General features: G+C 37.8%; 1 protein-coding gene across 4 annotated transcripts in view; it reads left to right on the top strand.

The window, feature by feature from the left end:
- The first annotated feature begins 12,940 nt into the window (after positions 1 to 12,940).
- Positions 12,941 to 17,666, top strand: part of LOC138314165 (pre-mRNA-processing factor 40 homolog B-like) — a 45,014-nt gene continuing 40,288 nt past the window's right edge. For all 4 annotated transcript variants that reach the window (XM_069254351.1, XM_069254349.1, XM_069254348.1 and 1 more), the window contains exons 1-6: positions 12,941 to 12,979; positions 14,509 to 14,574; positions 14,930 to 15,014; positions 15,410 to 15,499; positions 15,892 to 15,974; positions 16,870 to 16,980. In XM_069254351.1, coding sequence (XP_069110452.1) covers positions 12,974 to 12,979; positions 14,509 to 14,574; positions 14,930 to 15,014; positions 15,410 to 15,499; positions 15,892 to 15,974; positions 16,870 to 16,980 — 441 coding nt within the window. In that variant the 5' untranslated portion in view covers positions 12,941 to 12,973. The remainder of the gene's footprint in view (positions 12,980 to 14,508; positions 14,575 to 14,929; positions 15,015 to 15,409; positions 15,500 to 15,891; positions 15,975 to 16,869; positions 16,981 to 17,666) is intronic.

Genomic DNA, 17,666 nt, shown 5'->3' with positions numbered 1-17,666 from the left:
TACCCACGAAATTACGGTAACCAGAAAACAAATTTACGGTTAATGGGGGCAATGTAATATATGCCCGCCGTATTTGAAACTATTTCATCTTCTGATCTAGTCAACAGCCGTAAACTAGCACTTGGCTGTCGATTATAGATAACAGTGAAGTATGTAGAAGATGAACAAGACATTTCGAATATTTCAGTCAACCTGATGATAGCAACAGTGGATGGATACATTGAAAACCATCTATCAATTTATGTACTGATGGCCACTTCTTTACAGTCGTACACTGAGGAAGAAAACAATGTGGGTGCACTCGCTTCGATGTGGCAAAACTGCTGACGAGGGTATGCAAGCAGCGTACTGAGTGCCATGACAAAGCTTGTTTCCAAAGATCGGATAAGCAATCCCTAAAGTTCTCAGTAATTAATATCGCGCACAAGACGCAGTGGTAAACAGGAATAAATTTGCAGGATTACAAGACGTGAAGAGGGATGATATGGAGAGTTACCTCCGAATGCAGGGACACCAATATATCTTCACCCATTTGCGTAACATTGTTACTTATAAAATACGCATTGACATACTTCTTGCAATCATGTTACACTAAAATGTTTTACTATTCCCGTTATAAAAATAATTGATTTAACAACTTGGAAGTCTGTCATGCTAAATATGCGAGAAACTTTTCCTGAAAAAGGTCCGCTAGAAAGAATGCTTGCCTTTGATTCCGGGTCATGCTGCATCTCCATGGAAACTTTGCGGCAGAGGATGATAACACTTGCTACTAAACGTAAGATCCTTTTCTTCAACTAGTCGAAGAAGCACCAGGATTGTTGAGTTAATATTACAATAAAATGTTCTGAAATGAAACACTTTCGTGTGTTGGAATACAACTTTAGCAGCTGGTTTGCCTATGTAAAAATCTAACGGAGAGACACGGTCTACCAACAGCATTCCGTCTATTAGGGTAGTGACAGAGAGCCGTCAAAACGTCAGACTAGTGACTAAGTGAGACATCAAGCTTGGAGGAAAGTCTTCCAACGGGTTTTTTCACCCCACCACACCCTGCAGCAGTACACAACGTCTTTGAGTCAGCACAAAGGGACAAGATTGCTGTGACTTAACATAACTAAGGTAAGATAAACATCGTGAAATATATACCTACTAACATCCACTGGATCTCTTACAGAAGACGGATTTACCAATAATACTTAGAAAAGAATAGAAACCGATTAGCTTTATCTAAAGATCAAATAATTGGATGTAGTCATTGCAGGCTGTCGCAAATCGTAACCTACCTCTTCTCATCCGGCTTAAAAACGTGACCAAACTCCATAATCACTCTTTGAATCTCATTGAAGTGTTGGGCGACATTTCGTGGAGTCAATCCCGATTGCATGGCTGTTTTTGATTTCGAATAACCTTTAATGAAATAAAGTGTTGGTAATGGTAATGGTCAAAATGACCCTCCGAGATCCTTAATCGGTTATCATTGTCCCTACACAACTACCATATTTAGGTACTTTTGTTTTGTTATGTTGATGAGCTTTCATACGTAGTCTGAACATGGCCTCCAGACGCGCTTGCAAATCACGATTTGGTTGATTGTTATGACAATGATCTAAGGCCTCCGCCTTTTTTTCATTGGAGTCATTTCAGTATGCCCTACATTGTTAATCCAGCCTTATATTACATGTCGCTTTCGGATGACCTAATATGAGCTTCGTAACGACGTTTGATTAACAATTTAATAATATTAGATGTATTACCTATTTTACCTCAATTGAGCTTCATTGATATGTGAGGGTCCCGAGTATAAAGCCTACCTCGGGTTTGAAGATAATCTCTAACATTCTCTAACTAGTTAGATATGTATCGCTTACGTAATGGGTGACAGTTTCTGTAGATCAGACAGTCACGTTTCTTCATCAGGAAATAATGATCCGATATAATTATTTACGGGTTTTAACAGTAAGTGTAACCGTACTACTGGCGCGTTTTCGTCTGGTGCCGACAGGGGAGATACTGGATTGATGGCGCTGGGAAGACGATACCGGTGCTGAACACTGTCATACAAATTGATAGGTCTATGCAAAGCTTTGTCTTTATTAACACCACGTATTTCTACAGGGCAGAATCCGATTAGTTTTTGTTCGTGTAAGGAATGTGATTGGGGTTATAATTCTTTCATGTTACCATGGTAGCAAAGTTTTAAGGTCCACGTGTCGTTTCCTAGCGTCAGCAATTTGTGATCACCTTATGGGTGAAATATAGAAATGCTGGATCTAGCTGTGGTGAATTGGACAAAACCTTTACCGTCTAAAGTATCTGATTCAGAATCTGGAGCTTTATTGACTTTTAAGAAATAAGAAACTTGATTTAGGTTTAGCCGAAGAACACGTATTTCCAATTGTTGACTGATGATACGGTACCATCACCATGTACATGTATATACATGTATTATAATAACCGGTGTATATATGCTATTAACCAATATATTATCCCTTGTTATATTTCTACACATACAAATAACGTGATTTAACTAACGAATACGACCGGACAAAGTAGAAGTATAACGAAGTGTTCTTAAATTGTGCTCAGTATATAATTCTTGCTGTGTAATACCACGGCTTAGTGTTTGTCTGTCTCTTTAATTACAGTTGATTACCAGCCTCGGACGTGGGCTGTAAGTATATGATACACGTGTGTCTTATACAGCTTGCTCCCCCGAATTCCCAGGCGCTGACACCAGCTGGTGTGGACGGCTTTCTCCCGTTATTTAGCCATAACAGATCTTTATGAGCATGTTCAGAAACCACATATAATATAGATCTACCAAAATGGCAACATGCCATGAGAAAGTACAGAAACGTGTAGTCTACACGCTATTGGGAAACGCAAATTTAATATACCATGAGTCTGTATATTTAGTGGAGCTCTATATTACATAGACTATAGGGAGATTCTTAAGACGTTAATACACAGTCTCGCCTACGAAAGATAGCGGTAATTATATGGTCTATACTTGGAATTAATAATATTTCGGTCCGCAATGGTGTAAGGGGTCTGTAAGATATTCCTTATGCGAAGTGCCGTATACCCTTTACAACGATGCCTTTACTGGTAGTCGGAACACTCAGAACAAACAGGATGCTGATATAATAACTACAAGACCTAAAAATACAACATAACTCTATGATATTCTACAGTTGTGAAAGAGTTATCTAGTTGGCCTTAACGTTGCATCATAAGTCCTACAGGGTCAACTGACTGGTGTTCCGTGCATCACATATACGAATCCTTGAGTGACAGAACAGCGATTTATGTGTTATCTATAAAAATGAAACTACTGAAAGATGTCTCGAACATCACGAACGAGTCCTAGATGAATGAATATACTGACTGTTGTCTCTCACATCACTGGTGAGTCCTAGAAGAGTGTTGTCTCTAACATCACTGACAAGTCCTAGAAGAGTGCTGTCTCTAACATCACTGACAAGTCCTAGAAGAGTGTTGTCTCTAACATCACTGACAAGTCCTAGAAGAGTGTTGTCTCTAACATCACTGACAAGTCCTAGAAGAGTGTTGTCTCTAACATCACTGACAAGTCCTAGAAGAGTGTTGTCATCTTACACGTCTAACATCACTGACAAGTCCTAGAAGAGTGTTGTCTCTTAACATCACTGACAAGTCCTAGAAGAGTGTTGTCTCTAACATCACTGACAAGTCCTAGAAGAGTGTTGTCTCTATCATCACTGACAAGTCCTAGAAGAGTGCTGTCTCTAACATCACTGACAAGTCCTAGAAGAGTGTTGTCTCTAACATCACTGACAAGTCCTAGAAGAGTGTTGTCTCTAACATCACTGACAAGTCCTAGAAGAGTGTTGTCTCTAACATCACTGACAAGTCCTAGAAGAGTGTTGTCTCTAACATCACTGACAAGTCCTAGAAGAGTGTTGTCTCTAACATCACTGACAAGTCCTAGAAGAGTGTTGTCTCTAACATCACTGACAAGTCCTAGAAGAGTGTTGTCTCTAACATCACTGACAAGTCCTAGAAGAGTGTTGTCTCTAACATCACTGACAAGTCCTAGAAGAGTGTTGTCTCTAACATCACTGACAAGTCCTAGAAGAGTGTTGTCTCTAACATCACTGACAAGTCCTAGAAGAGTGTTGTCTCTAACATCACTGACAAGTCCTAGAAGAGTGTTGTCTCTAACATCACTGACAAGTCCTAGAAGAGTGTTGTCTCTAACATCACTGACAAGTCCTAGAAGAGTGTTGTCTCTAACATCACTGACAAGTCCTAGAAGAGTGTTGTCTCTAACATCACTGACAAGTCCTAGAAGAGTGTTGTCTCTAACATCACTGACAAGTCCTAGAAGAGTGTGTCTCTAACATCACTTACAAGTCCTAGAAGAGTGTTGTCTCTAACATCACTGACAAGTCCTAGAAGAGTGTTGTCTCTAACATCACTGACAAGTCCTAGAAGAGTGTTGTCTCTAACATCACTGACAAGTCCTAGAAGAGTGTTGTCTCTAACATCACTGACAAGTCCTAGAAGAGTGTTGTCTCTAACATCACTGACAAGTCCTAGAAGAGTGTTGTCTCTAACATCACTGACAAGTCCTAGAAGAGTGTTGTCTCTAACATCACTGACAAGTCCTAGAAGAGTGTTGTCTCTAACATCACTGACAAGTCCTAGAAGAGTGTTGTCTCTAACATCACTGACAAGTCCTAGAAGAGTGTTGTTGTCTCTAACATCACTGACAAGTCCTAGAAGAGTGTTGTCTCTAACATCACTGACAAGTCCTAGAAGAGTGTTGTCTCTAACATCACTGACAAGTCCTAGAAGAGTGTTGTCTCTAACATCACTGACAAGTCCTAGAAGAGTGTTGTCTCTAACATCACTGACAAGTCCTAGAAGAGTGCTGTCTCTAACATCACAGACAAGTCCTAGAAGAGTGTTCTAACATCACTGACAAGTCCTAGAAGAGTGTTGTCTCTAACATCACTGACAAGTCCTAGAAGAGTGTTGTCTCTAACATCACTGACAAGTCCTAGAAGAGTGTTGTCTCTAACATCACTGACAAGTCCTAGAAGAGTGTTGTCTCTAACATCACTGACAAGTCCTAGAAGAGTGTTGTCTCTAACATCACTGACAAGTCCTAGAAGAGTGTTGTCTCTAACATCACTGACAAGTCCTAGAAGAGTGTTGTCTCTAACATCACTGACAAGTCCTAGAAGAGTGCTGTCTCTAACATCACTGACAAGTCCTAGAAGAGTGTCTCTAACATCACTGACAAGTCCTAGAAGAGTGTTGTCTCTAACATCACTGACAAGTCCTAGAAGAGTGCTGTCTCTAACATCACTGACAAGTCCTAGAAGAGTGCTGTCTCTAACATCACTGACAAGTCCTAGACGAGTGTTGTCTCTAACATCACTGACAAGTCCTAGAAGAGTGTTGTCTCTAACATCACTGACAAGTCCTAGAAGAGTGTTGTCTCTAACATCACTGACAAGTCCTAGAAGAGTGTTGTCTCTAACATCACTGACAAGTCCTAGAAGAGTGTTTGTCTCTAACATCACTGACAAGTCCTAGAAGAGTGTTGTCTCTAACATCACTGACAAGTCCTAGAAGAGTGTTGTCTCTAACATCACTGACAAGTCCTAGAAGAGTGTTGTCTCTAACATCACTGACAAGTCCTAGAAGAGTGTTCTCTAACATCACTGACAAGTCCTAGAAGAGTGTTGTCTCTAACATCACTGACAAGTCCTAGAAGAGTGTTGTCTCTAACATCACTGACAAGTCCTAGAAGAGTGTTGTCTCTAACATCACAGACAAGTCCTAGAAGAGTGCTGTCTCTAACATCACTGACAAGTCCTAGAAGAGTGTTGTCTCTAACATCACTGACAAGTCCTAGAAGAGTGTTGTCTCTAACATCACTGACAAGTCCTAGAAGAGTGTTGTCTCTAACATCACTGACAAGTCCTAGAAGAGTGTTGTCTCTAACATCACTTACAAGTCCTAGAAGAGTGTTGTCTCTAACATCACTGACAAGTCCTAGAAGAGTGTTGTCTCTAACATCACTGACAAGTCCTAGAAGAGTGTTGTCTCTAACATCACTGACAAGTCCTAGAAGAGTGTTGTCTCTAACATCACTGACAAGTCCTAGAAGAGTGTTTGTCTCTAACATCACTGACAAGTCCTAGAAGAGTGTTGTCTCTAACATCACTGACAAGTCCTAGAAGAGTGTTGTCTCTAACATCAACTGACAAGTCCTAGAAGAGTGCTGTCTCTAACATCACTGACAAGTCCTAGAAGAGTGTTGTCTCTAACATCACTGACAAGTCCTAGAAGAGTGTTGTCTCTAACATCACTTACAAGTCCCAGAAGAGTGTGTCTCTAACATCACTCAAGTCCTAGAAGAGTGTTGTCTCTAACATCACTGACAAGTCCTAGAAGAGTGTTGTCTCTAACATCACTGACAAGTCCTAGAAGAGTGTTGTCTCTAACATCACTGACAAGTCCTAGAAGAGTGTTGTCTCTAACATCACTGACAAGTCCTAGAAGAGTGTTGTCTCTAACATCACTGACAAGTCCTAGAAGAGTGTTGTCTCTAACATCACTGACAAGTCCTAGAAGAGTGTGTCTCTAACATCACTGACAAGTCCTAGAAGAGTGTTGTCTCTAACATCACTGACAAGTCCTAGAAGAGTGTTGTCTCTAACATCACTGACAAGTCCTAGAAGAGTGTTGTCTCTAACATCACTGACAAGTCCTAGAAGAGTGTTGTCTCTAACATCACTGACAAGTCCTAGAAGAGTGTTGTCTCTAACATCACTGACAAGTCCTAGAAGAGTGTTGTCTCTAACATCACTGACAAGTCCTAGAAGAGTGTTGTCTCTAACATCACTGACAAGTCCTAGAAGAGTGTTGTCTCTAACATCACTGACAAGTCCTAGAAGAGTGTTGTCTCTAACATCACTGACAAGTCCTAGAAGAGTGTTGTCTCTAACATCACTGACAAGTCCTAGAAGAGTGTTGTCTCTAACATCACTGACAAGTCCTAGAAGAGTGCTGTCTCTAACATCACTGACAAGTCCTAGAAGAGTGTTGTCTCTAACATCACTTACAAGTCCTAGAAGAGTGTTGTCTCTAACATCACTTACAAGTCCTAGAAGAGAGTGTTGTCTCTAACATCACTGACAAGTCCTAGAAGAGTGTTGTCTCTAACATCACTGACAAGTCCTAGAAGAGTGTTGTCTCTAACATCACTGACAAGTCCTAGAAGAGTGTTGTCTCTAACATCACTGACAAGTCCTAGAAGAGTGTTGTCTCTAACATCACTGACAAGTCCTAGAAGAGTGTTGTCTCTAACATCACTGACAAGTCCTAGAAGAGTGTTGTCTCTAACATCACTGACAAGTCCTAGAAGAGTGTTCTAACATCACTGACAAGTCCTAGAAGAGTGTTGTCTCTAACATCACTGACAAGTCCTAGAAGAGTGTTGTCTCTAACATCACTGACAAGTCCTAGAAGAGTGTTGTCTCTAACATCACTGACAAGTCCTAGAAGAGTGTTGTCTCTAACATCACTGACAAGTCCTAGAAGAGTGTTGTCTCTAACATCACTGACAAGTCCTAGAAGAGTGTTGTCTCTAACATCACTGACAAGTCCTAGAAGAGTGTTGTCTCTAACATCACTGACAAGTCCTAGAAGAGTGTTGTCTCTAACATCACTGACAAGTCCTAGAAGAGTGTTGTCTCTAACATCACTGACAAGTCCTAGAAGAGTGTTGTCTCTAACATCACTGACAAGTCCTAGAAGAGTGTTCTCTAACATCACTGACAAGTCCTAGAAGAGTGTTGTCTCTAACATCACTGACAAGTCCTAGAAGAGTGTTGTCTCTAACATCACTGACAAGTCCTAGAAGAGTGTTGTCTCTAACATCACTGACAAGTCCTAGAAGAGTGTTGTCTCTAACATCACTGACAAGTCCTAGAAGAGTGTTGTCTCTAACATCACTGACAAGTCCTAGAAGAGTGTTGTCTCTAACATCACAGACAAGTCCTAGAAGAGTGTTCTCTAACATCACTGACAAGTCCTAGAGGGATGAATCTGCTGAATGTTACCTCTAACATCACTGACGAGTCTAGAGGAATGAATCTGCTGAATGTTACCTCTAACATCACTGACGAGTCTAGAGGAATGAATCTGCTGAATGTTACCTCTAACATCACTGACGAGTCTAGAGGAATGAATCTGCTGAATGTTACCTCTAACATCACTGACGAGCTAGAGGAATGAATCTGCTGAATGTTGTCCTCTAACATCACTGACGAGTCCTAGAGGTATGAATCTGTGTCGTCTCTCACATCACTGACGAGTCTAGAGGAATGAATCTGCTGAATGTTACCTCTAACATCACTGACGAGCCTAAAGGTATGAATTTACTGAATGTTGTCTCTCACATCACTGGTGAGTCCTAGAAGAGAGCTGTCTCCAACATCACTGACGAGCCTAGAGGGACGAGTCTGCTGAATGTTGTCTATAACATCACTGGTGAGTCGTAGAAGGACTGAACAAGTCTACAAAGAACAAATCTTACGGCTTTAATTACTGTGTGACCAAACTTTTACATGATATCCCTAACATCACTGATGCACATTCGCCATAATGTAAACTTACAATTTTCATTTTAGCACGTGATAAAAGAACACGTGTACTCAATCTTTCAGTTTCCGTGATCTATTTAAATTTGCGGTGCCATCATAGTCGTAAAAGGTCGGGAATTATACAACACTAATTAGATTTTATAACAGTATTATTACCCGCTAGGTACCTCTGTCGTTTAGTAATCGTATTATACCTATCAATAGCTGTAAAGTTCATTATATCAGGGAATATTGAAGTGTCAAAAGGGAATAGAAAATGTCATCATCAACATTAACGCTTTCATATCTTCAATCACGGGATGCCGCCATTACGTCCCAACTTTGAGAACAGGCGTCAAAAACAATGGAACATTGCAATTAAAAACTTGGGATCTCTTACACAAGAGGTGCACCTAGCTAACATAACAGGATTCAGTACTTTTATTATCATTATGTTTTTTCCATTTGCATTGTACAATTTCATTTGTATTTTGTCGTCTTTCATATTTTGACATCGTTTTGATTTGTATCACATTGATTTTTAATGTTTTTTTTTTTATTAATTTAATATAATGTATCTAATGGTTGAACGGAAAATGGAACTGATTTGATAACATGTTAGTCAGTTGAAGATAAAAACCAAAGCCTCCTTTGGCCTTCCCGTAATACTAGCGATGTTTACACCATGAGTTGGTCAGCTCTGTCCCTCCCTGTCTCTGTACCTTATATCACACTTTGTAACGAAGATTTAACTAAAAGGCAATAGTTCCACTATACAAGAAGATGCTTCGTGGATATACCGCAGTCTCCCAAAACACACACCTCTCACAACATACATGCAACACACCGCATACATGGGAGGCCGTCCTTGCATGACCATAACTGTTAATAGGACGTTAATTAAGTAAACAAACAAACAAATTTGTGAAAGTTGTATTGTCTGTGACTTGTATTTTTGGCATAGAAAAATATTTAAAGTGTTCTACAATTTTTTTTTCTCCGCCTCTCTAAGTTTTAAACTTTCTCGGGAGGTTCCGATCTATACGGGTATCGCCGATGTCGGCCACGTGATGCAATTCGGTTTTCCGATATTACCAATTGCGGAGTTGGGTGTTTTCTAATTGAAGGAAAAAAATAATCCCGTTTGCAAGTGTTTCGGTGGGAAAAAATCATTTTGTTTTAAAACAGATAGCTTGTTTACAGCCATTGCAACGCAGGAAACATGGATTCACGTGTACACATTAAAGTCACCAAAGCGATGACTTACTTAAATAGACAAAGAGTGTCACACATGTACTATATACATGTATGGGGAAACACAATAATTTCTCACGAAACAGAAACAATATCTACGTACATTTGAGATCTAGAATAACACCCGTTATATTCCAGTTCCTCTAAGAATCGGCTTGGGAGTGACATAGTGTAGAGACATTGAGTCGAACATAAAAAAACTTTTTACAAATCGTTCAGTACTCAACATTTGGAAAAGCAGTTTCTCACAAAGAGTAGTATCTGCTGGAACTTTAAAACTACTTGAAAAAAAAACATTGCTTCAGAAACCCTGAATCCGGATTCAAGTCACGAATGCATTATCATTGGAAAGCCAATCACGGGAGGTTCACCGCTCTCTTCTATGGGACCACACCACCACTGCAATATATGAACATGCATAAATGAGCCCAAGATGCCAACGAAATAATTGAAGGCCTCGACGCCAGGTAACAATAAGTTGAGAATCACTGCTGCCTTTTCGATATTATCTACGCTTGAAGCCAGAAATAAGTCTTTATGTACCATATAAGATTATTCTAAGTACTGCTTATCGTCTAGTACATGTATAAACAATATGTATATGGATACGTCACTCGTTTGGGTCTAAACAAATACAAAAATTTCTAATAGTGGGACCAACCATGAAACTATGCAGTACGATGAAAAACATATATAATGAAGATGAAGATGTAGCCAATGGCCTATCGGCATGATACATTGTGGGTTTTTTTTTTTAAATTTTCTAATTGAGCTTCGTTGTACCTTCCCGTAATGCCAGCGATGTTTAAACTCCAATTCCTCCTATATCTACATTATATCATACACACTGTGACGAAGTTTTAACTGTGTGTTTACAGAACCAAAGCTGGATATTAAAATGACAGCGCGTGACAACAACTCCACTGAAGTACAAATCTGGAAACAATTATAACAGAACAAATTAAACGCTGAAAATAACGAATGGTGTTAACATTGACATTTAGGTTGACATTTCCTGTGGGGAAGTTTAATTAACCAAGCAACTGCGGGGTTGATTTTTTTCCAATTGAAGGTAAAAAATCGCATTTGTGAGTTTAAACGCAGATAGCTGTATTGTAAAATGTAACAATTGAAAGCATGTTTTTTTTCTCTTTCTTTACTGTTATGTATACTTAGTATAGGGTCTTTCGAAGCGACTTTCCGGAGAGAACCAGTGTCATACATGTACGTGAACTACGGGGCAAACAAATTCTACCACAATTGCCCATAAGAAAGAAAAGAAATGTCAATGTTCATTTGAGATCTAGAATAAACCCTGCTATATTCCGGTACCTTAGAATTCAGACGACTTATAAGTGACATGTAGGAAGTGTCGAAAATTTGAGTCGAACACAGACCATGACCATATTAAAGTAATAATTCGTTTGAGACTCGGCATTCGGAAACATTGCAATTTCTCAAGACGCGTGGACCATTGGAACTCCCTGTTTGAAACAAGTCATGATCTCACAAATGAATTAGCATTTAAAGCCAAACGTGGGAGGTTCTACAATCCTTCTCTATATGAACAATATAGAAATGAGCCCATGTAGGGAGTTGGAAAACAATATATGACCATGATGAAGGTTTTGTTCATTCGACATTTATCAAATACGCGCTGCTTGTAAGCTACGTATGTATACATTATACATACCGTTATTCTTATACAGGCCATTGTATCTTTCAGGGTTTTTTGTTTCGTCTATGTCTTTGTCTGGTTAATAAACGTGAAACTGTGACATCTGGCGCCCATGTTGTGAAGCACTACTGCTACATACATGCATGCAACTTCTCGATGTTATTTGGTTTCCATTTAATTGATTGGGTCTTGATTTTAATCTTGAAGTATATTTATAAAGTTCTATAGTTACTCGCTCGTTCGGAGCAATTAAGAATGACGCACGTGTGTGAATTATCGTTTCTGGATACGCGAAAAGATTGGAAATGGAGTAGGAACAGCAAAGTATGAAGAGAAAGCACAGAGTAGAAGGAGACGTCTATTACGCACGTGTGTCAAGCCCCGTGCTTTATATAGAGGTTGGCCAGTGGAAGGTAACCAAGCAGAACAAAAGAAAAATGGCTACCTTCCATGGATACGACCCTGTCATAACTAGGGGATATCTCAGAAACTATTTTATAAATCTCAAATGCAGGCTTTTTAACTTTTACTGTCAGTTTTAATAGACCAAGTCGATTCTTTTGATGTACATCAAAGAACTAAGTTACCTGTTTTGTTCTCTTACCTCCAGTTTTTAAATTGATGTTGTTTAATATGATTTTTGAAAGCATAAAAATGGCAATTTTACCTGGTTTTTCGAAAATCAGACATTCAAAACCGAAAGTGCATTTTGTTTTATTAATTTATAAGTTAAAATATGATTTTTTCTTTTCAAAATTGTACTCGAACCATCTGAAAATTACTGAACTTTTATAACATTTCAAAGTTATTCTGCTGTATTTAACTATTTAAAGTTAATCCAAAAACCCCTAAGCTTATACAGAGGTACATCTGCCGATCGTATGTGTATATGTTTCTGGATACAGTAATATGAAAATTATTATTTCTGTGTGAATTTTTTTTATTATGACGTGAGAAACGAGGAAGAGAGAGAGGGATTAGAGAGATCTAGATAGAGAGAGAGAGGGAGAGGGCGCTTTCCAATCGACTAGCTTTATATTTTCGGGTAGATTTTAAGGCACGTATGATTTAAAAAACAAATATTTCAAAGCGAAAAAGGTCGGAAAAGTTATTGCATGTAGTAAAACTGGCAAACGAGGTTAAAGGGAGGCAACTCTAACATAATAAATAGTCTCAAAACTGCTTGAAATATAAATTGGATTAAATGCCATGGTCTTTTTTAATATTTTATATTATTGTGTATGAAATACAGACCATAAACACAGGGAAAATTTAGCCTTGGCGGTATTCTTGATAAGCCTATGTTGCATTGTTGACGCGAAACAATTTCCGGATTTGATATTCCGGTTCCCATTTGTTTTTATTCTATATATTACCACTTCCTGTAAATTTGTCGATGGCGGTGAGTCTATATTGCACGTTTTGAAGACGCTGTTGTGTTATTTTATTGTTTTTATCATAATCATTTTGATGAAATATTATTCAGTTTTAATCAATGTGATAGTTTAATTCTGTTTTACTCGGAAAGGTTTTCGAATTGTCCTAATGTTGGTAATTGTAAATATGTGTGTAAGCGTGGCCTACCGGGTCAGTTTTGATTAGTGATAACAAAGTCTCAGAAGAGCGTAGAACTAATATACGTACCCGGCCTGCTATACCTTTCGGCCGGGTGTCCCTATGTGTCGTAGTGGAGCACTGCCTCCTAAAATCACTCGGGCACAGTTTTCTGTACATTTTTGTAGGTTTCCAATTATTTTATGCGTATACATGCATTTACATATTATTTTTGTCCAAAACAAACATAACTACAATTCTTAATATCTACCGTACCGCTCACAAAACGTCATATTCACGATTTTCTGGACTTACCGTAAAAATCCCCTTCAGAAAGACCTTTATATGTATTACGTAAAAAATAATGCATTGGTGGGAATTTGATAATCTATGTGGTTCAGTTTTATTGCCTAGTAAGTAAGCGATATGGAACAAGTAAGATAAAATGCAAATAAACGTTTTATAACGGTTTGCATAATCATTACTTTGCTCCATTAGCAGTAATAGGCACCAATTGTAGCTCTAAAGACGACACCATTTTCTGTCTAAAAGTCTTTTGAGCTACAATATTGCAGCTAAGAAGAGCGCAGCTCCATGTCATGTACATACAGGATTATATAATATCATAATTTAATATTGTTTACATTTTTCTACAAGATTAACAATAAAATATATTTCACTGACATGTACAGGATATCAATAGTTAGAAAGAATTCGAGATAATCCAAATGTTATAGTTCAATTTACTTTCCATCAGATGCGGAGAAAACTTGGCAATATGCCACACATGTTATCAAAAATACGCGGGAATCAGTGCCGTCATCTTTGATGTCAGGTTTTGTGACGTCACTGCTGACGATGCCGTGCGCTTGAGAACATACAGAGAATATAAATATTTTTGACCAAAACATTTGTTGCGTTGTTCTTGTATATGTGTAAATTATAATAATCTTAAAGCGTATCCCGATGACACGTTTCGTATAGTACAGAAAATTTCAAATCTCATCGTGCTGATAATGGGAATTAAAACATGACTGCCTACATGAAGGCGCAAGACTTTTCCCGCGGGACACGATTTCAAAGTCCAAGGGGTACTGGAATGTATTTGAATCTATATGCTCACACAAGTGTTATGGTTAGTAGAGCTTCGCTCTACATGGCCTTCGGCCGCGCAGAGAGCTGTGCTCTTATCAAAAAATTCATGCAATTGTTAAAAATAAGTTAATTGACATTTCTAAGAAATTAAGTAACAAACAAATAACCGATTAATAATCGAAAATCGATCAGTTGACACTTACCAATTTTATCCAATCATCAATGATGAAATCTTAACTGATACCTGACACTAATTAATCATTTGATATTATGATGTTTCAGTCCAACAATAACCCAGGACCTGGGCCTGGAGGCCCACCTAACCAGATGATGAGACCCCCGTTTGGTGTGAGTCATTATCACAGTAAAATACAATAAAACCTTCCTTACAGACCACCTCTGTATAAACAACATCTGCTAAATAAAATTACTTTAAAAGCTTGGGTACAAAATTATCAATTTCAACACAATACATCCTGTGTATAAAGACCATTTTTCTTTGCCCTTTGGTTTTTGTCTAAAATTTGACTGTACTCTTTAAGTTATATTATATGATTGTTACAGTTTCTTAGCTTGCAATTTGTGGCCACAAAATTTGTCACAGAAGCATTAGCTATAGTGACTCCGTCATGATACAGATTTATACATCATTACTTAGAACTTTAGTAGTATTACCCTGTTAAGTTTGTATGTATTTGTTTAGATGCCCCCAGGATTTATACCCCCACCAATGGGAGGACCAGACATGAATAATCCTCCCATGATTCCACCGGGCATGCCACCAGGAGGTATGTATTTATGTCTTACATATAATCTCTTACAAAAACAACATTACATTTATGGTAAAATTATTTTTCTGTAATATTTATAATTTTATACACTGTGAAACAAGGTGCGTAAAACCTATTTTACTCAGGAGAACTAATCAATTTACAATTTACACCCCAAAAAGACAAAATGACTGTAATTAATTCATTTTTGTCATTAAACCTAGAACAACTTTTAACAATAATGGCCAATATTAATTTTTTTTACATGTGTATATACATAAATGATCTATGAAGTTTTGTAGGATTAATTATCTTACTTGTTGGAATTTTCAGTTGTTAGAATTGAAGCATATGTACTTTGTCAAGTCATATTAAGTTGCTTATTTGTGATACAATGATTCTATGTTTTGTAGGTTTCCCTCCAACAGGATCAATTCCTCCTCCTAGATTTCCACCTAACATGCCTCCGATGTCTGGAGGTATGCCTCCTATGTTTCCTCCAGGTAAGATCTCCGTATCCATGGTAATGGTCCCCTTTATCTCAATGACTCCCTTATCATTTCATTTCATAATTGAGTTTTCCTTAATCTTTGTATTGTTAGCAAGAGATTCAGTTCTGATATTTTTAAATATTTTGTATGACTTAATCTTTATATTTTTTGCAATAGATTCAATACAACGTAACCTTGATATTGTCAGCCAGAGATTTTATTTTGATACATGTTGTTGATATATAACATTACTACAATACAACTAATATTGTTAATGTAAATTTAATTTTGATATTCAATACTTTCCTATGACATGAGCATATCCGCTTTAAATTCAGATATGATGCTTTATATTTTAGAAAATATTTCAAAATGAAAGCTGTTGAAGTATTAATTTTTTACAGGACCAAACCCTCAGATTTCAAATCTTGCTCAGTCTGGATCTGCCTCTAATTCTCCAACCCTAACAGACGGTAAATCAGACAAGGTAAGAATATATTACTGATTATAAGCAAAATATTCTTAATCTTATTCCATTTACTCTTTCCGTACCGTAATTTCCGGACCGGAAGCCATTATAAGGCTCCTACCTGGACATATGAGCAAGATGGCAGAGTGTTTATTGTGTGTTCTGATGAGGTTGGAAATAATGTAGAAAAACGAAAACCAATGTTCGTGGCATTCACAAATGTGTTCGATAACATAAATGTCATTATTTTCCGAGGTTTGTACTTTACTGACAGTAGAATGATTATGATAGTCGCCATATTGTTTACATTGGTGATGACAATTGGAGCATATTGCAGGAATTTCAAGCAATTAGGGTCGCATGACAGAAAATGTGTACTTTTCTCCTATCAAAATGTCATCTGCCGGACACAACTAATCATAGTACCTTGTCGTCTGTATACAACAATGGGGATGAGACAGTACGTTTTTCTGTTGTCCGTATATGACCAAGGGGAGGAGATGTCGTGTTTTTCTGTCGTCTGTATATGACAACGGGAATTAGATGTCATGTTTTTCTGTCGTCTGTATATGACAACGGGAATTAGATGTCATGTTTTTCTGTCGTCTGTATATGACAACGGGAATTAGATGTCATGTTTTTCTGTCGTCTGTATATGACAACGGGAATTAGATGTCATGTTTTTCTGTCGTCTGTATATGACAACGTTACGGCAAGAGTTCCTGGTGTATTGAATTAGATGTCATGTTTTTCTGTCGTCTGTATATGACAACGGGAATTAGATGTCATGTTTTTCTGTCGTCTGTATATGACAACGTTACGGCAAGAGTTCCTGGTGTATTGATCCAGCAATAATTCTGATCTATGTGTATTTTCTACTGCTAAATTCTATATCAATATGTTATGATTACAGAAGCCGTTATGGACAGAACACAAGGCACCTGATGGCAGGACGTACTATTACAACAACATGACCAAACAGTCTAGCTGGGAGAAACCAGACGACATGAAATCCAAGGCAGAGGTAAGTTTTCTCAATTCATAATTTCACATGTCATTACAATTACCATATTTGACCAAATAAGCGCTTATATCCCTATAAACGCCCCTCCCCCTTTTGAGGCCTCAATTTTAATTGCCTGGGCATAAATAAAGACCAAAACTGTATAGCTTTGCAATATATTTGTCTTATTAAGAACCTTATTAATTTTTTTCAATTTTTAAACACCCTGGGAGCTTATTTGGTCAAATATGGTAAGGATTTTTGTAGACTAGCAGGTAAAAGCTGGGAGGGGGATAATGTGTGGAAGACATTTGTATCTTACAGGCATATATATCTAGTTTTAATTTTAGTGATTGATTGAACTTGATTTATTTCTCATTGAATATTTAACTTTAAAGGGACTATCAAGGTTTATTCTGTTACATTACCACAAAGGAAAATATGGCATAACAGTATTGTTCTACATTTCTTACGAGACATAAAAACATAGAATATTGGGAAAAAAAATCCACTTGATGTGAAGTATTTTAATTGAAACCATTAAAATTCCAAATTGTATAGCAATACCATTCAGCAGGTACAATATGTATGCTGTACTCAAAGTCTCATACCTGAGTTAATGCTACTAAAGCTAAACAAATGCAATGCATAACTAACAAGGAGTTGATGAAATAGTTCTCTAGACAGGGAAATGCACGTGATACGGT

This window comes from Argopecten irradians, chromosome 2 (genome assembly GCF_041381155.1).
Source record: "Argopecten irradians isolate NY chromosome 2, Ai_NY, whole genome shotgun sequence".
NCBI lineage: Eukaryota > Metazoa > Mollusca > Bivalvia > Pectinida > Pectinidae > Argopecten > Argopecten irradians.
This window is presented reverse-complemented; position numbering and strand designations above follow the sequence as displayed.